The 26,487-nt window shown below is 38.0% G+C and overlaps 1 protein-coding gene across 1 annotated transcript; it reads right to left on the reverse strand.

The window, feature by feature from the left end:
• Positions 1-275: 275 nt before the first annotated feature.
• Positions 276-23,984, reverse strand: LOC140246772 (uncharacterized). Its single transcript, XM_072326108.1, has 10 exons — positions 23,562-23,984; positions 22,142-22,352; positions 20,395-20,493; positions 19,301-19,399; positions 16,874-16,954; positions 15,019-15,117; positions 13,164-13,404; positions 10,955-11,078; positions 6,105-6,359; positions 276-2,137 (listed from the first exon to the last, which is right to left on the reverse strand). The coding sequence occupies exons 1-10, from the start codon at positions 23,919-23,921 to the stop codon at positions 353-355; spliced, it is 3,354 nt and encodes a 1,117-aa protein (XP_072182209.1). The 5' UTR covers positions 23,922-23,984; the 3' UTR covers positions 276-352.
• Positions 23,985-26,487: the final 2,503 nt, after the last annotated feature.

Raw genomic sequence — 26,487 nt, forward strand, 5'->3', positions numbered from 1 at the left:
ACGAGGGCTTAATGCGTACAAATCATAGTTGTATCTTACAGAAATCAACACATCAGTAGTCATTCAAACAAACAAATTTTTCCCTATTCATGACTAAATGCTTGCTGTCAATCATCTACCCAAGAAAGTGGCTCAAATGTTACTCCTGAGTTCTTCAAACTTGTGATTTACAAATCATTAGGGAAGATTAGCACCACCTTCAGCGAAACAGAGATTCATCACAAATACGAAAGTGGGAATGGGTAATAATTGCACTCACTCCTACACCTTTATAATATGAAGTGAACAATGGCATCATCACATCCCCCTGGCAAGTTTTCAAAAGTCATGGTTCATCTCGCTCCACCACAGTTTACAACTGGGAAAGCATTTCTCTCTCAAGTCTCTTCCATGACAACATAGACATCCTTTCCTTGAATTTCTCTTGCTGTGTGAATTCTCCCTGAAATTCAAATCTCTCAAATCCAGCATGTCCTCTGCCCACTACTTCCTCGAGGCACCCCTCGTTAAGTAGCATTTCAGCGAGCGTAATTGTGTCTTTGTCCTGTGAGGACTTGGCTGATTTCTTGTCTTCCTTTCCACTGCCCTTCCTGTCAAAGAATTTTGCCACACATGCTTTGAGACCAACTGTTTGGTTGTACCTATGAATAGCATGATCTATTTGGATTCCTACAGCTGATTTCATAAACTTTTTAAAGTCCTTGTTGAGGGTTTCCATTTCTAGGTCCATCGACACGTTGCGTCCTGAGCCACCCTGAATGTTAACCGTTCTATTCCACGTCAGTTGATAGGCTAACCTAGGTGAAAGCGCTCCATTAACATCCATCAACAGATGATGTCCTTCTGTCAAATACTTCAAGTGCTGGTTTGCATAGAATCGAAGCATGTCAAAGCGCCAATGGGCGAGGATTCTGTTCCCATCGCCTTCTCGGATGGCGTCGTACCTGACCATTTCCCCCAGTCCGTGAAACAAGACTGCCTTGGTGTACTCAAACTTGTGACATTTTCGCTGAACAGGCTTTTCAGCATTATTGTTCCTTGCTGTATCTTTCTTGTTCCTTGCTGCATCTTTCTTGTTCCTTGCTGTATCTTTCTTGTTCCTTGCTGCATCTTCCTTGTTCCTTGCTGCATCTTCCTTGTTCCTTGCTGTATCTTTCTTGTTCCTTGCTGCATCTTTCTTGTTCCTTGCTGTATCTTTCTTGTTCCTTGCTGCATCTTCCTTGTTCCTTGCTGTATCTTTCTTGTTCCTTGCTGTATCTTTCTTGTTCCTTGCTGTATCTTTCTTGTTCCTTGCTGTATCTTCCTTGTTCCTTGCTGTATCTTCCTTGTTCCTTGCTGTATCTTCCTTGTTCCTTGCTGTATCTTCCTTGTTCCTTGCTGTATCTTTCTTGTTCCTTGCTGTATCTTTCTTGTTCCTTGATGCATCTTCCTTGTTCCTTGCTGCATCTTCCTTGTTCCTTGCTGCATCTTCCTTGTTCCTTGCTGCATCTTCCTTGTTCCTTGCTGCATCTTTCTTGTTCCTTGCTGTATCTTCCTTGTTCCTTGCTGTATCTTTCTTACTCCTTGCTGCATCTTTCTTGCAGGACCTGCTGCAGAACCAGACACCCTGTGGTACTTTACTCTTTGACAGACTGATGCATGAATAGTGAAACCACGAACCTCTGTCACACGCTGGATTGTCACAACCAATCATGTCTTCCTCCAAGACTGACCTACACAGGCAATAATGAGAAGTGGAGGAGGATGGGCCGTCTTCCATAGAAGGCTTGGACGATGCAGGTTCTCCCTGATCGCAAGATGGATGACCAACTGGAGTATCTTCTTCTTCATGGAGCAGGTTTTGGTATGGTGGATGGAATGCCAAATCCAGCACTTCATTGCAGATTCTGTCAAAGTATGCAGCAATATCTGTGGTAATCTCATCTCTGCCTGCCTCATGGACTGATGTGATGCCCATGAGGTGCAAAGCCGCTGCCAGGACATAGCCTTCAGTTGTGAACCGCAACAAGCTGGTTGCATCGTCGAAGCAAATCGGTATCTTTTCGTTTACAGTTATGAAGCCGAAATGTTTCTTAATGAAAGACAGTGTCCCAGAGGAACGCATGCTGCGTATATTGTACAGGAGGGCGAAATCATCCTGCAAGAAACAATATTGAACAGAAAGATTTTATTACTTGTGCAGTAGGCAACTGCAAGTACATTTCAATCTTGATAATTCAGTCAATGTCAATGTTAGGACAGCACAATTGGTTTCGAGCTAGGGGGATACACAATCTTGAGCTGCATCACAATTTCCAACTTTTTTAAGGAGTAACTTTATCCAGAATTTTTTTTTAGAATGTTTTTCTATCCTCAAAGTGAAGAGCTTAGCATAAAATGTTAAGAAATTTGGAAAGGTCAAACTTGGAATACATTTGTCCTCTGTGGGCAGGAATGTCATGGACCTTGTCAACCACAGCAAGCAGAACAATGTCACACTAGACAGAATTCTGGAAGGGGAGGAGTCTCCAATGAACAGATTGCAGGAGTGTCTAACCTATGCCCTGACTTCTTGGCTACCCATGAACGAGGTGGAGCTTGAGCGCTCCCATTGCACACAACAGGTAATGGGGCCTACTGGAAATGAAGGGAGCCACTTGAGACCACACCCTATGAACGTCATGCAGCTGCTACGTTTCACCGATGTCAAAGCTATAAACCAGTTTGTAATCAGCTCATGTGCATGATGGTACAAAAGACCTTTCCATTTTCTCAGTTAGCTAGGCACTTCACTCATATTCAAAGCAACATAATGTGTAACCGGTAAGTTTGCCCGAAGTATTGTGGAATTCGTGTTAACCAAAATGTGATCTTGCATAGCGAGACTAGGCGCCTATTTCATAAAACTTGTCGTCAGTGACAAGTTGTCATAGATGTGACAAGCTACTGAAATCCTTGCATCTGATTTGCTGAAAGCAAATTTGTCATAGAAATGTGGCAATTGTCACTGACGACAAGTTTTATGAAACAGGCCCCAGGTGACCAGAATGGTCCGTCAAACAACCCTCTGGGGATGCACCAATTTCTTTGTTCTTTATTGAATGCATTATTTAAAAACATTTTTTATTTGTATTGCCAAATATCAGGTTTGCAGTCAGGTAGATGTAATGGAAAGTATCATTTACAAGGATTGCATGAATAATCATTATGACAAATGCTTATCCTCATGAATTCAAAAACCAGCATGCGTTTTTGTACAAATGACCTTTTTCTGCTCATGCACAAAGAAGAACTACAGATGTACGAACTAGTTTATTCTGAACGAAAGTTTGGCATTAAAACTAAAGGCATTATTACCATTTGGGGATTGAAGGTGGGAGTGAGCAATGATGTACACAAAGACAAGCTGACGGAACCCAGGCAGCTCATCGTCAAAGTGAAAAAGCTCATATAGGATAACGCTGCTGGGGGGACAAGACCTTGTATCTACAAAATGTCTTATCTTCAGGAGAGCCAAAAATCATAGCGACAAAAGCACTGTGGCGAATGGGATGGCCTTTCCTTTGACATGCCGTGGTGGCTTCATTTTTGGAGCAAGACAGTTGGGATTTGGACAGGACATCATTTAAACCATTATTTGACCATTTATCCAAGAAAGTTATTTTTACCAAAATTGCAGATACAAGGTCTTGACCTTCTAGTGACTATAAAATAATTTGCTTTTCTTCTGAACTCATTATACAGACTTATAAAGTAAAGAGATCGTCCTTAAGATTCTCCTGGTTTTCTGAAAAAAAGAGAAGTGAGGTTCTTGGATCTGCTTAAGCATAGTTATTGTACACAGCATAATGCCACTTTGAGGTACAGATACCACATTTTTATGTACTTGATGTTTGAAAACAAAATGGTTATCAATACATTGTTACTATCATCTACAATTTGTATGATGTGCTATGCTTTTCCTTTTCGAGAGAATAAATTCAAATAGTGAGACGAATGATTTTTTTCTTCAAGCCTCAGAATTGTACACTGGTGGAAAAATGAAAAAAACTAGAAATGTCGCTACGGCGACTGATGCCTCCGCCATAATGCATGATTCTCCCAATAGGTGTATAGTACAATGTCTTGACAATGTGTGATGACAGTTTCACATAACTGGCAAAATATCGAAATAACAGGTTTGTCAGAAATATCTTGAATGTTCACTTTCCACAAACTGGGTTTGCTATAATTGTCTATTAAAGAGTGCAGGTACACATATTTGGGGAATTGAAAATTTTTACTTGACTTCTGACCGACCTTATTATAAGTTTATGCATTGAGTATAATTTTCAAGGTATGAAGAAAGAGTGTAATTACAGTACAAAATATTTTTTTTTTTTCATTTAAACCTGACCTTTGACCCTTAACCTTTGACCTTTGACCTTCTGGCTGGAAATTTCCAAGAGAATCTCCATCAAGTAATACATGTACATATATTAAACACTTTTAAAACTAATAATGCAATCATTGCATATACTAGTATACATGTATGAGGGAAATACAGTAGTAACATTTTGAGGAGTTGACCTTGACCTTTGAACCCCTGACTATTGACCTATGACCCCTAAATTCCCTAGATAATCCCTGCCAGTCAGTACATGCATATGTACCATGCTCCATGAAGATACATTGAACCATCTGCGAGAAAAGTGATATTGCAACATTTTCACCTAACCTTTGACCTTTTGACCTTTGACCTTATGACATGAAACTCTCTCTGGAGAATCCTTACGCAGTAGTTCATGTCTACACTAAGTTTCAAGAAAATAACTGCAGGCATTGCATAGATATGGGGGAAATAGCAACATTTTTAGCATTTGACCTTGACCTTTTGACCTTTGACCTCTTGTCAATGTAACTAGAATCTACTCAACTAATTGTCCCATCATACATCATCCTTGGACCAAGTTTGGTGAAAGCTGCTTCATCCAGTTTTGAGTTATCACATAAACAGATAAATTTTAGGATTTTACCTTGATCTTTGACCTTTGACCTCTGTCCGATTTCACTGAAAAACTAATCAAGTAATTGTCCCATCATACATCAACCTCCAACAAAGTTTGGTGAAATTTGCTCCATACAGTCTTGAGTTATCGCGTAAATGGATACAATTTCATGATTTGACCTTGACCTTTGACCTTTGAACTTTAGCCGATTTCACCCAAAATCTTATCAAATCGTTGCCCCATCATACTTCATACTTGGACCAAGTTTGGTAAAATTCCAGTAAATATTACTCAAGTTATCGCGTAAACGAAAGCGGACGTACGGACGTACGGACGTACGTACGGACGGACGTACGTACGGACGGACGGACAACCCGAAAACATAATGCCTCCGGCACCACTTCGTGGCGGAGGCATAAAAAAAGTGTTACTTTTGTTAGTTTTTTATTTTTATTTTAAAAGGATATTCAACACATTTTTTTTTTTTTTTTCACATCATGCCAATTTTTTCTGCTGGGCATCAAACTAGCCCAGTCTTTTTAGGGTTAAGATAGGAATAAGAGAGCCAATTTGAATTGAGTTTTAGATGATTTAAAAGTTGAGAGTCTGTTCTTAAATTGAGAATCTGAATTAGTTTTGAATTCAGAATCTGACTTTGGCCAGTGTTCCACGTCTTACAAGCTTGGCTTTTCAGTAGAACAATGTTTTCCATTGTTATGATTATTTCTTATTTTTGTTGCCATGGCAACATTGATTGCTTCCTTTTATGATATCATTTGTGCATATACTTTATATTGTTTTTGAAAAAAAAAGCCTTTATCAGAAGAATGAAAAACAAATTGAAACATTGTACCACTTTTCTTTTTTTTGATGATGGAAATAAATTAACTATTGCACTGAATTTAAATTTGCTCTTAATAAAAAATTACGGTCAGGTGACATTCTTTTTTTTTATTTGGTATCTATTCATTTATTGTTGTATTTATTTACTTATCTATTTATATTATTATTTATTTTTATTTCTATTTATTTATTTATTTATTTATTTATTTATTATATTTTTTTTTTTTTTGGGGGGGGGGGGTGTGTAATGCAGGGTCACAAATTATGTATGTGATTAAATATAATGTAATTTACCTGCAGAGTGAGAACCCTCTTATTCCATTCCTGGATAGCCGGGTGAAGACCCGAGAGTCTGTCCCACTCCAATTCTTCATTCTCAAGGGCATCCTGTGCATCCCGGTGTCTCTCACAGCTCTCTTGGTCTCCGAAGAGCAACAGCGGGATGGGCTGTGATGACGAGTCCTTGGGGACATACTGGGTGAGATGGTCCAGGACATCCGCCATCTTGCTGACCTTTGACCCGGTCTTCTGAAGGATGCCAAACGGGAACTGATATAGAGAACAAAACAATTGAGAATACTGATTAAATAAAATGAGAAAGCTAATTACTGGTAGATAAACAACTTATTACACAAATGATAGGAAGACAACCTTTCAAACATCTCCCTGAAGGCATAATTTTCCATTTGCAGATGAAACAAAATCCAGCATTTGTGCTTTAAAATAGTTCTAAAATGTGATTTAGGGATGGAAACAATTGTGAAAATTTGATCAGTATAATTAGGTGATACGCTATCAGCGTATCACCTATTGTGATTGTCAAAATCTCTCTTTATTTCTTTTTATTCTTCTTTCTTTCTGGACAATTTTGTGTCATCAATATCTCAAGAATGACATTACGGAATAACATGACATTTTCAGGGAACATGTCACATGACAATATCTAGCCACAATAAGGTTTTCATGACAGTAACATATCTATGACGTCATCTAGGTGCCATTTTGTGATTTTCGGACCATGTTACATGATCGATCATAACTTCATAACTAAAGGTCATTTCTGTATCATTTTCGGTGGACATTAAGTTCAGGTCACGCTCTATCTTACATTTTAATGCTAATTACCTAGGACATTATTACGCGCGCGTACGCGCGCGTGAAACTTTTAAAAGGCTCAAAATAACTTACCAATGGGAAATCTCGAAGTTTCAGACAATTCTAAGCGTTTCGCGCGTTCGCGTCCGTCCGCACATTTTCGCGCGTAGTGCGCGTAAGCAAAATGAAAATGCACATTTTTTGACAGATTTGGATTCCTGATACATTAAGTAACAATATCCATTGATTTCCGATCAATTTTGAGCTATAACAAAGGAATGCGTTGGCGTCAAAGTTGAAATTTCGTGTGCGCGTCTATGTGCAAATATAGCGAAAAACATGTCTTTGTTTATTTCGCCATAGCTCTTTAAAACATCTGGTTACCCTATGTTTTTATTGCATATTACAAAAACATATGAATTGGAAATAACGTTTCAAGTATCAATATCTCCATGAATACATTATGACGTCATCATATCATCATTTGAAATCAAAAAAGTGGAATTAATTTTTTTAAGGTACTGTTTCTGACATTCATTTGCTCGTATCTCTGTTGTTTAAGCTCAATATTATCCCAAATTCAGATATGTTGTACTTTGAACATTTACCTTTCAAATCCATGTCATAGTTTTGAAATTTGATGACGTCATCATGTTTTAAATTGTGTTTAAAGGTAAAGACGCAAAATCGGACAAGTTTACGTGTTATGTCTATGGGAGGTGATTTTTTTAGAAACCATGCATTGACTTGACAACGTTTAAGCACCTTTATCCCAGCTGATTTTGCTTCATTTCCTCTGAAACTTAAGTATGTTGTAGCTGTGACAATAAGCTGCAGTAATCATGCATTTTATTCTTTGAAATCTCCTCATGAGGTTGACAATTTTGCAATTTAAAACTGAAAATGAGAATGGAATGCGGACCAAACGATTCCTGATTCATCTTTCACGTACATAAGTTTACGTTCCTCTAATTTTCTCGTCGAGACGTATGGCCGAGTGGTTAGAGGCGTCGTCTTAGAAACGTGAGGTTGCACACGTACGGGTTCGATCCTCACAAGAGCACGAAAGAAAATAATAATTTTTTTTTTTACTTTTTTCTTCAATGGAGTACTACACCTTCGGCCATGTAGAAATCACGTTTGCATGTAAACACACCTATACGCACACACTCACACAGTATACCTTTGATTTGCGTTGGAGACTGCATTACTTCGACTGCTGCAAAATCATAGTTTTGCAGGCTGGGCTTTTCAAACTGATATAGTAAATTGTAATAAAATGAAATTTGTTCATATCAATTCAGTAACACAATGTAGTCGTGGTTACTTTGTGCTGATTTATACATGTAACATGCTATACATTGTAAAAAAGGTATTCAGTCTTCTGTATTGATGATTATTTGTCAATTAGTGGTTTTTGTGGAGTTTCAGATAGTGATAAAAAGTATGGATGATAAGTGCAGCGATAATTCCTACAGTTAGTTCAAAGTTGTGTTACAGATGTTTGATACATACATTTAGCATTGTGTGTGTGTATATACGTGTGTATACAGGTTGGCCATATGACACATACTAGACAATTAATCTTAATTGATTAGCAAACGTGATCAGCTATGGAACTGAATATGGTACTAATGTATGATGTTAATGATTCTAATTAAAGTGTGACGAGTTTAAAGGGATAGCATAACTGTGTGTAAAAATAAGGCAATTATAAGGAAATTTTAGGGCAATTTGATAACCATGCCTATAATAATTTCATACAGGTACTAACACCTGCCTCCTATTCGTGCGATAGATCGTCATGTCAATAGCAAACTGACAACGTACGATGAATGTGTTATATATTGAACAACTGTCTTTCAAGTCCATAACGTTCCCTATATTTTCCCGTCGAGACGTGTGGCCGAGTGGTTAAAGGCGACGTCTCAGAGACGTGAGGTTGCGGGTTCGAACCCCACAAGATCACGAAACAAATTACTTAGCTACTTTACTGTTTTTTTTCTTTAATTTTGTATTACATATTCGTCCATGTAGAAATCACGTTCGTATATAAACGCACCTATACACACACACAGACACACACACACGCCATATCCCTCTTTTTTGTGTGTTGGTGACCACATTGCTTCGACTGCAGCAAATTTTGCAGGTTGACTTTGTCAAACCGATCATAGTATGTAATGACGACGACTGAGGTGTTGTACTTTGAACAATTGTCTTTCAAGACGATGTCATTGTTTTGTAATTTGATGACGTCATTACACTGAAAATTGTGATTAAAGGCAAGGTATCAAAACCAGCCGATTATAGGTTTTATATTAACGGCACGTATTTTTCCCAAGTTGCCAGAAATGGCATAGCGACATCAGTAGTTACAAGGCCGCATTTCCGTCTAGCAATGCAATACATGTTCACGCGGCCACGTTGGTTGAGTGGGCATTGACTTTTCCCCCCTGTTATATCTATACATTGTTTTTTTTTTTTGTCTTACCATTTCCGTGGATGACCCGTGGCCGAGTGGTTACAGAAAGGGTTTCGCATGCACGCTCAATATAACTTCAAGGTGCCTATATCACATTCTTTTCTTTGTCGATCACAGATGACCGACATCTGATGACCCCAAGCGTATCACCTAAATCGTCAGTCTGACGAGTTTCCTATCTCGTTAATGTTAAGTATTGTTAAATACACAAAATGTGAATAATAATAACTAATGAAAATGTTTCCAGACTAAACCGTATACAGTTACAGTTTATTGAGAATAATACAGACATGTCTTTATATTTTAGGGTTTAAACGAAAATGTTACATAATAGGATGTTTTGAGGTCCAACAAACCTACACTAAATGTCATATCTTGACTTTCTTTTTAAATCATTGTTCCCAAAGGTAAACAGGACCTTTAACCATGTTTGATTGCATTTTGTGTTATTCTTTTCTTTTCTTCTTCACTCAATGTCAATTTTTGTTTCTCAGTCTCTCTGCATCTCACCACTTGTCATTACTCTCTTCATTTCCTACATTATCATCCTACCTTTGTTTTTCATCATGAAATATATTTCTTCTCCTACATGTACAATCCTTTAGTTTCTTCAACAATACATTTCAAGATTGCTTTACAATTGACTAGCATGACCGAAAAGGCACATATTTCATCAGTTTCTTCTTCAAAGAGATAATTTGCTGACTGTCTGGAGGGACTATTTCAGAAACAGTTGGGAGGCTGCAATCATTTTCTTCAAAGGCCTACAAAACTTAGCATTGGTCATAACTAGTGTGAATATAAACCATTGGTCGATTCAAGGGGATAAAGTAGTTGTTTAAGCTTCCTTTTGTGTCTAATATGTTATCTGTTGTTGTTGTTTTTGCATGTAAGCTTGTTTATCAGTAAAAAAATTAGTTGTTGTTTTTAGAATTGCGTTTTTATTTTAGGGGGCGGGGAAAAGAGAATCCATAAAGTCTAAAGCCCCAGTCACATAGACAAGCCAGATCATCCCGGATCTGATCCGGGGAGAGATCTGTGTTGACACCTTGTGCATCCTTAGACACCCGGGAGGCCAACACAGCAACTTTTGGAGGTCAAAAACATCTGATGTCAACCAGGGATTGCCGTATTGGCAGAGCAATCTGGGATGGTCCATGTGGCTGCCGTGCAGCTGCCGTTATGGTCTGTGTAGATGCCGCGGTGCTCTTCCAGCCTTATCCGTATAGCTGCAGTGTTGATACCGTGTGCAGTCACGTCAACGCTCGTCGATGCTTCGAGGTCAAAACTATCCTGGAGCTCCCCAGATCATCGTGTACATCCTTGAAGATCCGTGTTTATATGTGACTGGGGCCTTACTGACTTCTCAATGCTCTTTACTGTTTTATCTATATATTTTTGTGATTCTTCTTTTCTTTTTTTCATTTCTCTATTTATTTACGAAGTCATTAATAATTTTTTTTTCTAAGCTTGTCAGGGATTTTTGGAAGACAAGGGCATTATCACTCCCTTGCTTCCCTATCAACAAATCATATAACTTCATACTCTGGTAACATTTGCTTACTATTTTACTCTTCTTCTTGGTTTCAGCGGCATGAGGATGGGGAATATGGTCGACGGTTTTCATCTTCTTGAAGACTGGAATATGAGATGACAAAATCCGCTTGATTGTGACGAGGTACTCCATCCTGTCATTGAGATAAAGAGTGATAACAAATGACAATCAGGGCTTACGTTAACTCTTTATGTGCCATAGTGGAAACCCCCTGTGTGCCACGTTATTCTGAGACACGAAGGTAGTCATGCCTTGAGAAAGAATTCTGTTTTTCCGATTTGTATAACTTCTACAGTTGTACAAATTTCTGTTACGATGGGCATAATAGTAGGCAAAGTCAACGAGGAATGCCAAGCTTTGTTACGATATAAATTGTATGACGAATCTACTTTCAATTTTCCTTTTGAATGATCAGTTGCTACATTACCGTAAAGGCATGACTTTTGCACATAAAACCGTGACAGAAACTTAGAATGTAGGAGCAAATCTAGTTGGGAACATCGCTTGATAGTTGACCACCACATAGAATGCAAGTCGTATACGAGAAGAATAAAAGCACAAGAAACGCTTTCATTGTGCCGCGGGATTAGCAGTAATTAGCGGTTTATCGATCGGTCTTGGCGGCTCTGTTTGTTGAGCAGAATATGCGAAGTTGGCACGCCGTCGACTGAGTCGGATGTGCGAACGTGGCACATAAAGAGTTAATTAAAGTAACCATTATTTTCTAGCTGTAATTGCTATCATTAATTATAAAACAATGTTATGAAAACAGATATTAACCCTAACTTACCTGGGGGGGGGCCATAATGGCCCCCCCCTCGACAAATTCCGCGACCATTCCGCCGCGCAAAATTTTTTGACCGCGCCGCTCACTGACTTTTTACTTTCAAGTCTCGCGCAACTTTTGAGACCAAATTTGTCGCGACCGGGCATACCGTTCCGAAGCCACGCCCCTTCAAAAAATGTTCGTCCACCCCAAAATTGCTCAAAAACGTGATTTTGTGTACAAAGTCAATACAAATTGTGTTTTTTCAATTAATTCATATAAAGATTCATATTTTTAATTTTAATGGCTGAAATAAATGTATTTTAGTATAGCTATGCTTCTAAAGATGTGTATGACAAATTCTGCTGAAAAAAACAACAAAAACAAAAGTTCGAAAAAACAAAGAAATACATTAAAAAATGATAAAACAATAGAAAACATAGGAAATTAATTTTGATACTGATTTTCTTTTTACGTACAAATGTTCGGAATGTCACTAGGAAAATTTAAAACAAAAATCAGCATTCCATAAGCTTTTATAAGCCAATTATAGACGAAAATGAGTTTTTTTGCATATATTTGCATAATTAATTAATTTAAAATAAAAACTGCAAATTTTTTGAAAATTGAACTTAACAGTCTTGTAGATTACATCCGGCTTTATGTTCATGCAAAATTTTGCGGCGATCGCGCGATCAACGGCCGAGATCTGAAGGGGGGGCCATAATGGCCCCCCCCCCCCCCCCCCCAGGAATTCAAGCTTGCTAAATAGCCCAGGTAAGTTAGGGTTAAGAGTGAAAATTGTCAGAAAGTAACAATACACAGTAAGGAGTATAGTGATAGAGAGATGGAGATGCATGTGCGGGTAGAGAGAGAGAGAGAGAGAGATAGAAAAAGAAATAGTAATAGAGTACTTTATCCTGAATATCATTGCACGGTTTACTACCCAAGTACTTTATCTATTCATTTATTTACTTTTTTTTTTTTTTTTTGCAGACTGCAAGATGAGCTAATAAATTTGCACGATCACATTTCGTTAATAAGTCAGGTTTTCATTTTAACCCTAATCAGGGCCGTTTTGTTTTGTTTTTTTTTGTGGCTATGCTAAAACCACAGGTTCCCCCCTTAAAAAAAAAAAAAAAAAAAAATTGGCATGTGTGACACCCACGTCATAATCTACAAGATTGAGTCATAAGATTTTTTTAAGCAATCATTTTCTAATTCTAGTTAATTAATTATGTAAGTTAAGCTCACGGTCATATTTTAGCCTAATTAAAATCATTGAGAGTCTACTTTTTGGCCTGTAAATCTGTTTTAGCATATTCAACAATTGTACATCAAAAACCTTCCAAAACTCATTTCAATTCTTACGTATTCCCCCCGGGCCATGTACATGTACTACTATATGTCCAACATACAAGGCAACTACTCAAAATGTGTACACACACATACCTCAGCAGTTCAACATCCTTCTTTGATGGTAAGAAGACTTCCTCACTAATGGCCTCAATATCCTCTATGGAAGGATGGACATCGCTGAGATGAAAGCATGGAACACGGTCCATAGCAGCGTAGCACTGGAACAAATTCAAGGGATCTGTGGAGGTAGGTTTTGTGCCTGCAGGTTGATCTACGTTACCAACCATCATAGTAAATCCCACATGATTTGAAGACATGTCTGCCTTCTCTGCATCTGAAAGACAATCATTAAATGGAACTAATTTGAGTGATCTGTAGAACTAGATTTTGTGCTTGTGGGTTGATCTACGTTACCAACCACCATAAAAAATCCTATGTGATTTGAAGACATGTCTGCTTTCTCCACTTCTATAAGACAATCATAAAATGGAACTAATTTGAGTGATCAGTGGAACTACAGGTAGGTTTTGTGCTAAGGGGTTGATGGACGTTACCAACAACCATCATGATAGTAAATCCCATGTGATTTGAAGACATGTCTGCTTTCTCCACGTCTGAAAGACAATCATAAAATGGAGCTAATTTGAGTGATCTGTGGAACTAGATTTTGTGCTCGTGGGTTGATCTACGTTACCAGCCACCATTAGTAAATCCCATGTGATTTGAAGACATGTCTGCCTTCTCCGCGTCTGGAATGCAATCATACAATGTTCTGTCTGTTTTCATAGTTGATTTCAAAGGTTTATCACTGACAAGAATGCAACACTCACATACCGCAAATACACTTTGAAATGGATGATGGTGCACCAGCTTGGCCTATCTTTGACAAAAGGAACAGCAACTTAACCAGTTCCTTCCGCAAATTCTCTGAATGCCTTTATCGCCCCAAAGCGCGATTCTGTTTGCCCGTTGACAGAGAACGTACAGGATGGAAATCCACCTGTGCTAAAGCAGTCAAGCGGTGGATGTATCCCCTCTCCACGGTCAACTACACGTGCAATCGAACAATGAAAATATGGATTGGGTGCTACGCATGAATAGAACATGGCTGATGGGCTCACAGACTCTTCTGTTCAACATAAAACCAGGCACTTGAACGGGATGACTGTGATCGTCAAACACAGAGATCTACTCAGCTCAGTTTTGATTGCTATGCACATGTTCATGTGAGTTGTACAGCAGAGTAAGGGCTAACTAATCAGAAAAAAGGGTAAATAATACTCTGATGGATGCATTTTTCAAACAGGACGAGAACAAATTGTGATACAATCAACTCTTTATCTTTCTATCAAACCCATTTTTCTGGACATCATAACACAAAGAAACATGAATTTTGGCCATGAAAGCAAGCACTCCTGTCTTCCATCTTGGGAACCTGGTATCCCATAAGGAATGGGTTGAATATGTTGCACATACCCCTACCATCCATATGGCTGCGCTACGTGCACATCAATCTTGGAATGGAATACACTATGACCCACACTATTTTACCCAGATGTCATTATGTAACCTTTGTGACATATCTTTAATTACCTATTCCCCCCCCCAAAAAAAAAAAAAAATTCAAAAATAATAATAAATAAATGAATAAATAAATAAGAAAATAAAAACAAAATAAAATAAACAAATCTATTATTTCTTTGACAAATAATTGAATGAAGAAAACCTCAACATCAACATAAGTAAGCTATTGTCTTCCCATTTAGGATCTAAATTAAAGAAACCTAAAGAACCCTGTTTTACACACTGAGGATGATTTAATATGACACATATTTCCAACTGACATCTGCCTGAGTACCCCAAGTTAATTTTACATGTACCAACGCACCAAATACGAATCCTAGGACTATACATTAGAACTCCATATCTCACAGAAATGTAATCATACCTGGCGATGTCGGTGTGTTATCATCACTAGTAGGATGAGGCTCAATGATAGGAGTACTACCGTCTGCTCCGCTCGATTCACCGTGTGCTAGATCAGCACCTAGATAAGCGGAGAGAAAAGTAAGTGTGGATTAAAAAGTCGCACCCCCTTGATTTTATGTGAGGACTCACACAAAGTTAAAAGGGTAAACTAAGTCAATTCCCGGTTTTCCATATTTTCTGATGGAGCTACTCTTCTTCCACATTATTCTTGAGTTTGGAATCATAACATGAATATGAAAGTTGTTGATGTTGTTGTTGCCGTTGTTGTTGTTGTTTTCTACAACCCCCTTTTTTTGGTAGAGTAGTGTCGTCAGGTATGTCTTAGAGGCTTTTTTTATTTCTTGATAATCCTTTGCACACTCTTCACTTTTAACTCTTAATAACTTTCGAAAGGATTATGCTACTGCTTTGAAAGTTGACATTTGTCATGGCCAGTATAGGATAATTGAGCAAGCTACATGTAAATTACAGCTTAATCTGACAAGCCCTTCATTGTTGTTACTATGGTGATTTACATTCTGTTTTTTGTCCTACGTATCCATTGCAAAGCTAGCACATGTTCATGTTAAGAATTTAGCGCTTGAATAGACCCTGTACTTCAGAGCCTCTTTTCTCTGTTCACACTTTTCCAGAGAGTGTGCTTTGGTTCCAATATTTAGACAGGTTAGGAGAGTCCATCTGAGTAGAGTTATACGTCATTTTAAAGCTTAGAATCTGCCTTTTAATGGAAGTTCATGTCTGGCAACTCTTTGTCTGCTTTGTGGTGCAGGTTCACATATATATATATATCCACTGTGATTATACCAACCCCTATTCTTCATCAACAAGGAATCTTATCAAATCCTGCTCCTCTCTAAACAAGTTAGTATCCTTTTCATTATTTATTTGATTTGCCACTTTCACAACTTAAAAAAAAAAAAAAAAATCATTTTTCATTTGTTTTATTTAGGCAAGAAGGACATCACATCAGAAGTTGTTCCTATCAAATCATTCTACATCCTGTACCAAATAGTATACAGTCAGTGCCAGTGTGTTGTATGGACTACGGGGAAAGGGGCTTAAAGGGATCGTATAGTTTTGGTTGAGACCTAATTTCAGGTTTCTAACATTTTTTGGTGAGATAATGAGAACCTCTCATGAAATATGACAGAGCATGTAATTCCATGAGAAATTCAACATTCATTTGATGAAAATTGGTTCTGAAATGGCTGAGATATCCAAAACACAGCGATTCTAATAAAGTGTGGGACCCACCTTTTATTACGATCACTTTGTTTTACTTTGTTTTTGGATGTTTCAGTCATTCCAAACCCGATTTTCATCAAACAAACTTTGAATCCCTCTTAAAATGGTATCCTCCGTACTATTTCATAAGTGATTTCTTGGTATCTCGCAAAAAGTTAAAAGCCCAATTCTCATCTCCACCAATACTGTACTATCCCTTTAATGATGTGAGTTGAACAGGCTGCTGTACTTAATCCATCACTTATTCTCCATCCTCAGTATCTACAATGCATACATGTACTATGAAAATACAAATTTTGTGTTGTAAATTAAACATGTACAATATATCAATGGTAACTATTGTCTCCTCTTTCCCAACGTTTCTTTCCTATTTAATTTTAAAATCCAACTGTATACTTTTGTTGCCATTCTCCTTTTTTTTTTCTTCTTTTTTTAAAAATTTACCTAACTTGCTATTTTCTGCAAAATTTCTCATTTCTTATACTTGTGTCAGGAGTTTGTCATTATTGCAATTTATGTTTTGTAATTCTGTATCCTGTACCAAATAATAGTATGAAATGCAATTATACCATTTCCTGTCGGCGTGTTGTCTGCACTAGAGGGCGCACTACAGGTTGCTCTGCTTGATCCATCATCTGAATGATCAGTATCTAGATAGACGGAGAAATAAGTGTGAAATCAATTGAAATTCAATTCAGTTATTAAGAATTGAAGTACAGTCAGCATTGCCTCTGTTGAATCAACAGAAATCACTTCAGCTTATAGAAAAAATTTGACATATAAGCAATCTAAATCAATAGAATATAAAAAGAAGTGGACTTGAAAAGACCGACTGCAGTGATTATTTGATATATACAGTTGAACCTCTATTATCCGGCCTCCCTTTATCCGGATCTCTCTATAATACGGACGCAATCTCGCCATGATTTTGCCCAACTCCTTGAGAACTCCTACACAAACACACATGAATTACATATTACTTCCAACATGATTAACATACATTACATCAAATTTCCTTCCAAATTGCTTACCCTCAGACATTTTAACATCCCCAAACATCCCCAAATGTAACAATGAAAAGGTTGCAGTATACACATTACTACATGTGGTACTACAATGGGCTACATCAGTACATGTGTATGTATGTACATGTACATGAGGTATATGTATAAAACATTTCTTGAAAATCTGTCCAACGGGACGATTTACACTGACTTAGAGGGGCACTCAATCGCCGGGGGCACCATACCTCCCCATATTCTCACTACAAGTTTGCGCCCAGATTTAGTTATCCTTAAGGAAGAACAAGATATCACGATTGTTGAACTAACTGTTCCCTTTGAAATGAACCTCAAGGATGCACATCAAAGAAAAGTAGAAAAGTATAATTCAATTGTGCGGGACATCCAGGATAAGGGCTACTCAGTGTCATTCCACGCGATAGAAGTCGGGGCAAGGGGCCTAATAGACCGGGGGAACAAAAGCCGTTTAAAGCGAATTCTGAGAACAGGTTCAAAGATTCGTCCCAACGAATTTTTCCAGACACTCTCTAAACTCGCCATACTCTCCTCTTTTTCAATATTTTATGCCAGGAAAGAGAGAGCTTGGGGGGAGGTACGGCACCTAGATCCATGACTTATTAGTTATGCAATATTCGCACCCACTATGAAGCCGACGTGGAAGTACAGGAATATGTTTGCCGGTCTGTAAGACACATGTTTGTAATCATGTGTTATGTATGTGATATAATTGTAGAATATTGTTTGAGGTATGTTATAATTATTGATATAGATATTTATTGTTTGTATAATATACAGGCGCAGATATTTCCGGTTTATATGTGGTATGGCTGTAGATTTTTTTTTCCCCGGGAGAGGGGGGGGGGGGGGGGGGGAGGAGGGTAGCCGCAGGTATGAGATGGGGATAACGGGTGAAAGCTTATTCTGCCGCTGCGTCTGGTTTGGATTTCGCATTTTTTATGTTTTGTTTTTTCTTGGGAAAGGAAAGGAATTTGAGGTTAAATGATATGTTTGGAAAGTTGAGATGAGATTAGTATTGATGCACTGTAATATTATGGGTGAATGGGTAATTGAAAAAAAAAATGTAGAAATGTTTGTTTATAATTTTTGGTTTTAGGTTGAAAAAGATTGATAGTTGTAAATAAGATGGGTTCTGATAATGTGGTAGGGGTATGGGGCACAGAGCCAAATAAAGATTAACGTTGGTGAAGATTTGATGAGATGATGATGACAATAAGGTTTATGTGTTTTTTTTTTGTATTTATGTATGTGTGTGTATATGTACATGTATGTATATGCATATATATAGGCCTATATGTGTATTTGTATAATTTATTATATTATATTTTAATGCGGATTATTGTATTAATACTGCGGATGATAACAACATCACTGCTGTTAATGTAACACAGAAATAGTATTGTGTATTGATTGTTTTTATTGATTGATCACCGGTAATATCTGATATTCTATGTGTGATATGGGTTGCAATAATGCAAACTCTAATATTGTTGTTTTGTATCCCCATGTACGTGTCTAAACCTGCCATTCGTTTTGAATGAAACGGTGGACCTGGTTCTTTTGTATATTTGTTATTCTCATACTTACTTGAACTTGAATAAAGTCATGATTAAACAACATTGAGTCTCACGTATCCGGCCAAATCCCTTATCCGGATGAGCCCTGGTCCCGACTTGTCCGGATACGAGAGGTTCAACTGTATACATATGTGAGGTTGACTCACGCAAGGCTAACTGAATATCCACTGTCATAATAAAGCCTCGATTCTCTCTTAACAAAGAATATTATCAGATCCTGTTCATCTCTAAAACAATTTTCGCATCCTTACCATTTTTCTCATCTGAGTTGCCACTTTTCACAAGATTTCCCCAAAATGTTACATATGAGTCGAAAAGACTTAAAAGATTTAATTCTATATATTCTGTACTAATTAGTAAATAAGAAACCCAATTGTACCAGGCCATGTCCGTGTGTAGTCATGATGAACAAGATGGGGCTCAATGGCAGGAGTGCTGTATGTTGCTTTGCTTGATCCATCATGTGGAAGATCAGTATCTAGAGAGATAGAGAGAAAAAGAAAGGTTGAATTATTGATCATGTATATCCAGTGTTGTAATAAATCCCTATTTTTTTCTCATCAAACAATCTTGTAAGATTCCTCTCTAAACGTACTACATTCAATAGCATTCTTGTGATTACTACATCCTCCAGGGAAGGAAGTTATTTTTTGATGGTGTTGGTTTGTCTATTTCCACAATAAGTCCAAAAGTTGAGAAACTATTTGGATGAAACTTCCAGAAGAAGTCAATGACACAAAAGAAGAGTCAATTTTGGGAGTGATACAGGATTGTTTTCTAATCAACATTTCGGCAAAATCAAGCTGATAATTTCCAACATGTGTGCATGGTTGGATATGAGCAGCTTGGCCGAGGTTTGCCTATAATCTAGGCAGAGGATACAGCTATGATCTTACACTGTCATGCTAAACGTCCAAATTGGCGACACTATTTCCTTTGGTAGTAACGCAATATGCCTGATGCTGCGAGGCTACGAACAATTGATGCGGGTGAAGCATCCATTTCGTTATATATAATATCCACTTGAAGTCACTGTCTTTTTTGTAATCAACTATGAATCGGCAGCTTTTTAAAAAAATACTCCCACTGATTCAAAGTTTATTAAGAAAACAACAACTGAAACAAGGCAACAGGATATAGGAGATGGATGCTTCCACTGTTCATAGTCTCCCCGCATCAGATGTATCACTAATAGTGAAGAGTCAGTAATTGTGACGCTTCTAACATTTATAGCCTAACAGTGAAGACAATAGCTGCATCCTCAGCCTAGATTATACCATAGGCTAGACTGAGGTCTGCACTATCACTCAAGTGCTTTTCTAATTTCACTTAATTTGCCACATTTGGCAAGACTTCCCATAATGTGTTACATTATTGTCAAAAGGTAATAATATCTGAAAATACTACTAAATTTTATATGTGCATCGGTCTACACATTTATCCAGTACCATATAATTTGAAACATAATCTTACTTGGCAATGACTGTGTGTTGTCTTGACTAGACGGATGGGCCTCACTGATGGCAGTGCTACAGTCTGCTCCATTTGATCCACCATGTGCTTGATCACCACCTACCGTAGGTCAACGGAGAGAAAAATAAGCTGGATCAAACATGCTTAAAATCCACTGTAGTAGTTTGTAGTTTGTAGTTTTATCAACTCAATCACCCTCCTGGGGTATGTGAGTAAAAAATAAATACATGTAAGATACAAACTGGCAAGAATAACAATCTACATGACAGACTAAACAGGCAATGAAGATATGTATACTGTGATTGCATAACCCCTATTCTAGCAAAAAAATTGGAAGCAACCACTAAAAATGAAGTGGTCATAGTGAATTTGAATATGCATAGTGTGATCGAAGCATACACGTTGCACAAAAAAATAACAAAAGTGTTGCTTAATGCTCATGAATAGAAACTAATCATTGAGCGCTATGAGAACATAATTTACTATCGATATCACTACTTCTGCTGTTACAACTATGGCAATTATGGTAATGGCTATGATTTTGCTTAGTTCTACCACTATCATAGTATACTTTGAATATAGACAGTGAACACCACAGAAAACTACAAAAGAAAAGAAAAGAAAAAGAAAATAAATGTGATAAAGGTTGTTAAAATGAAATCTCTACTGTTCAGGTAACAGTTACTGAACAATTCCTGTATAGAATAAAACCATTTCTTACTTCTTGAATTGATGTGGGATTTATACTGGACCACATAAAGCCCACTGCATATTACATGATCCTACCAGTACAGTTTTGGCATGACTCTGAAAGCAAACTGGGTCATATGACCTGTCAAACGTATTTAAATTCGCTTATAATAGCTTGACTTTCACCTGCAGTGTGCAGCATAATTGACCGACAGTTCCAGGTCTGGTCAAATGATACACATATAAAACTTTAAATTGAATTGAGAGATAGAAACATTGGAAATCTTCACGTCTGGAAGGAAAGGCCATACAACTGGCGATTCCTTGCAAAGTCCTGGCAAAGTAGTGAGTGGTGGTCTTCAATGTAAATACACATATTGAAGTGTAAACTGAAATACTAGACAGCTTGTGTGCAAGTGACAACAGATAAATACATATTATTCACATAAAATGTGACTGGTATTTGAGAACCTTAATGGAAAGATGACGCGACATCTTTCGATAGGAAACATGCCTGTGTGTATACACTGGGACAATTCTACAACTATGATCATTTGTATGCATTTCATTTTTTATGTCATAGAAATCAGGGACTGTGTAATGATACCATGCACAAGAGTATGGGTGCGTTCGAGTGCGCCAAAGCAACCAAAGCGAACTGAACCACAGCATACCGCACCCAACTGTGGCAGATATGGAGCGTTCGAGCGCTCTGTTGAAAAAGCGTACACATGTACCTCACAAGTTAATTTTAGAAAAGGTAAGGCATTTTTGTAGCAAGAATGACATGCACCCGGCGCTTGAACTACTCACAGCTGTCCAAAACAAAGAGAATACAATGTCTTTGCACTGTGACATGTGCATGATACATGCATGCTTTACAACAAACTTTTGGTACGCTTTTGGAGTGCATTGGGAAGTGGTCCACTTTTGGCTCAGTACAGTACGGTAGGTACACTTTAGGAGCGTTCGAGCGCTCCTGTGGCGCGGGTACAGTATGGTGTGGTTCGCTTTCAGAGAGCACTTGAACGCTTCCTATGATGAAAGTAATGCTCACCCTCGTTCATATCAGAACATAAATCTGATGATACTTGTGACTCTTCAAGCAATCTCTCGTCCGCTGCGCTCTTTGCTTGCCCACAGACTCTCTCTATGCTCTCCTTGTGCCTCTTGAGGTCCCCATCGAACGCGTTCCTGATCATGTCGACGCTCCTTGACGTTGATTTCTGGTTAGTAGACATCCCGAGTCGGTTCAATCTGACAAGGGTCTGTATCATCGGATTAAACAAGAGGCACGGTCAGACTGGCAAAAGATCTACAAGTTTGGCAGGGGGGGGGGGATGGTACAGTATGTAGGATCCCAGTTGGAGTGGGAAGTTTTGCGAGAAGTTTTGCCGGCAATGTTTTGGGCAGTTCAGGGGCAATCCAGTTGGATAAATGGCTATATAAAAATTTTGCAGAAAAGTCAAAAATAAAATGAGATATCACTATTTTTCTCGATAAACCATAAATGTAGATGGTTGTCAATTTGACAATCTTATCACAACTACTGTTTAGTCACATTTTGTACATGTATGTTATCAAACAATACTTCACATTGATTACCCTAAACTGATTAACATTTTTACATCAGTTGGTTGCTTCTATCACTAACTCACATTCTAGGACTACATGTATTCTGAAGCCCTTAAGCTGTATTTTCGTTTTATCTTCAAATGGTAAATAATGCATTTAATAAAAGGATTAGCAGACCCTCAAATGATTGAGTGATTGAGAGATCCCAGAGAGAAAGAGAGGGACACTTTTTCAGCACCTTATTCCTTTGGTTTACTACAGGTGACCTGCTATAATTTCACTATTTAGCATCGATTTTGAAGGGCTAAAGATTGGATTAGAAAAAGGAATATGAAATTTCTGCACATCTCTGTGCAAAATATTGTTTGTTCTTTCGCATGTAATATCTGGAGGGAATAACCCATCTTATGATCTTTGGTTCCTACATTCTATTAAAATGCCGACGTAAACAACCTATTTATTAAGGGGCTGGTACAGTATTGGTGGAGATGAAGATTGTGTTTTAAACTTTTTGCCAAATACCACGAAACTAGTCATGAAATAATACAGAGCAGACCATTCTAGGAATTCTAAGAGGAATTCACAGTTGATTTGATCAAATTCTATTCCGGAATGGCCGAGACATAAAAAAACAAAGGAAAACAAAACAATCATAACAAACGGTGGCTCCCACCCTTTATTCAGATGACTTTGTTTTCTGTATAAATGTCAGCCAATTCAAAACCAACTGTCATCAAATAAATGTTGAATTACTCTCAGAATTACATGCTCTTTCAATTATTTAGAAGTTTCCCGTTATCTCACAGAAAAAATTTTTAGAAACCCAAAAGTTTGGTCTCAACCAAAACTATACAGTCCCTTTCGTTTTGTTGTCCATTTCACTCTTCAAAATCATGACCCACCTCAGTCTTGCATCCAGCCAGCCACAGCATGATACCCGTTAGCTCCTGGATGAGCTTGTTCTGACCCGGCCTTCTCAGGAACATGAGCACTGATATGGCTGTGATCATCCGCACCTGCTCCAGCCGCGTCGGCCGTCTTCCGCCCGGGACCACCGACTGCAAGACTTGCAGGAGGATTGGGCACGTTTCTTTCAGGTCCTTCTGAATGCTTTTCCAGTTCAGTTGCTGGTATTTGTCGAACTTGTCCTCTCCCCCCGGCTTGAACGTCCCTTTCTTCTCCAAATCTGCCGCCTCCTTCGAGACTTTCTTCAAGATGGCTGAGACCATGTGTGTCGTGAAAGAGGAACTTTTCCGACACATGAACGCAATAGTCTCTTTGTAGTTACCGTGTCTTAGATTGGCGGCTGCTTCTGGGAGAAAGCGGCCGGGCTATATTTCGAGAAAGAAATTTGATGCACAAATCTTATTTTCATTAGGTCACTCTTGAATGACCAAAAAAAAAAAAAAAAAAGAAAGAAAGAAAGAAAAATCTATTATTGTTTTACAGAGTAACCAACCATTTTATTAGTTCGGTTATAAAATACAATCATTATTAACTCACTACAATGATACTCATTAATATGCATTAGCACATTTGAAAGGGCAATTTATGAGGATAAACATGGATTACATGGTGCATTTAGACAAGCATGACACTATGACACGAGGAGCAGAAATCTGTGTTGACAGGTACATTAAAACAGAATGAATGGGGGCAGTTCAAATTGTTCTCCTGATATATAGTGCAGCCCAAAGAAGCAATCTTATGTTGGGATTTTATGTCCACACAGAAAACCTTCAATTCAGGGCCATCAGGGACAGCACTAGATGTTGTTTCTAACTGCAAGCTGTTTAGAGGCAGTTGTTCCAATCCATCAAATAGATACTGAGAGACTTGAAAAAGACAACAAAATATTCAGAGCAACCTACTGTATCACATGCCATTGTAACAATTTATAGTATAACTCAATATATCGCTACGGCTACTGATATGCCTCCGCCATAATGCATGGTTCTCCTAATAGGTCTATAGTACAATGTCTTGACAATGTGTGATGACAGTTTCACACAATTGGCAAAATATTAAAATGACAGGTTTGACACAAATGTGCTGAATGTTCACTTTCTAGAACTAGGTTCAATTGGATGAATGATTAAAATGTCAGAGTGCAGGTATTTGGGGAACTGATGATTTTTACTTGACTTTTGACCCTTTTATAAGTTTATGAATTGAGTAATTTTCAAGGTATTGAGAAAAAGTATAATTTCAGTATCAAATGGGAAAATAGCATTATCTAAACCTGGTCTTTGACCTTTGACCTCACAGTTCCACAGAGAATCACTGTTAGGTAGAACATGCATAAATATGTAAGTTTCATGATGATACCTTGAGTTACTTTCGAGATATGGAGAAAAAAGTGCAATTTAGCACTTTCACTTGACATTTGACCTTTTGACCTTTGGGCAAGAAACTTCCCCAAAAATATATATTGGGTAATACATGCCATACATCAAGTTAAAAAAAAAAAAAAAAAAAAAACCTTCAGGCATATTGCATTTTGAGGAAAGTAGTGATATTTTGAGGAGTTGACCTTGACCTTTGACCCCCTGACCTTTGACCCATGACCCCCAACTTCCCTAGATAATCACTGCCCATCAGTACAAGCATATATACTAAGTTCCATGAAGATACCTTGAACCATTAGCGAGATATGGAGAAAAACATGACATTTCAATTTTTTTTTTACAAAATAACCTGTGACCTTTGACCTTTGACCCTATGACCCTAAAATCCACACATAGTATTATCCCCCAAGGATATACCCTCATACCAAGTTTGATGTAAAACCACCACACGGTTCTTGAGATATCGACAAAAACAAAACGGGACGGAGGGACGGACGGATGGACGGACGACCCGAAAACATAATGCCTCCGGCCACTTCGTTGCGGAGGCATAAAAAGTTGTAACAGCCCATCAAAATGAGTTGAAATTCTATACAAATGTGTGACCCCTCAGGTCAAGGGTTACATTGTAGGTGTGAAAGTAAGTCTGAACTTTACTAACATTCACTGAATTCCCTCCAAACATCAGCCCATTTTTTCTTCTTCAAGCAAAAAATCATGATTAATAACTTCACATTTTTCAGTTCTCTAATCTTTAATCGATCATCTGATGCAAGCATCACTACAGTAGGCACTAAACACATTAAGGATGAGCTGATTCTGCTATAAATAACAAGCATTTCCCATAAACACCTCCCTGACTGTACCTGGTACTAAACGTCTAGTTTTCAACAGGTAAACTTTAAGGGTCAATGTCACACTACAATGTAGATTCTGGTACTTACTGGTACAGCCGTCCCTGTGTAGCTCTTTGCATAAGTCTGCACTCCAATCGTTCTGCGTCGAATCTTGGCAGGCGTACGTGTACATACTGTTTTCTGACGTTTTGCAGGCTTGTTCACATTTGCTGTTCTCGCCGGCCTTTTCAATGTCCTTTTACGCACATGACTAACTTCTTCACAAAAGTCACAAGCCGACTCCTTCATCTTCTCTTGCGGTTTTGACCGCTTCATCATACCTTTAATAATAAAAACAGAAAGCAGTGTAAATCTACATGAAATGCATGACAATTGTCCTAATTTAACTTGGTGGACGATTATGCCAACAGAATCAAGAGCAGTAACAGCAGTTACTGGAAATTATTGTGATAAATTTAAGTAGATTACAGTAATTTGTCTCTTTTCCCTCCAGGTATCTGTGGAATTTAAAAATGCCATTTTTGCTTGATGTTCACTCGAGCTTCTGTCAAGGATGTCGGTGTCTATGAAGTAGTAGGTATTTTTAAGTTGGTCTGACATATGGCAGTTCTGCAGACTATGTG

This window comes from Diadema setosum, chromosome 3 (genome assembly GCF_964275005.1).
Source record: "Diadema setosum chromosome 3, eeDiaSeto1, whole genome shotgun sequence".
In the NCBI taxonomy this organism is placed as follows: Eukaryota; Metazoa; Echinodermata; class Echinoidea; order Diadematoida; family Diadematidae; genus Diadema; species Diadema setosum.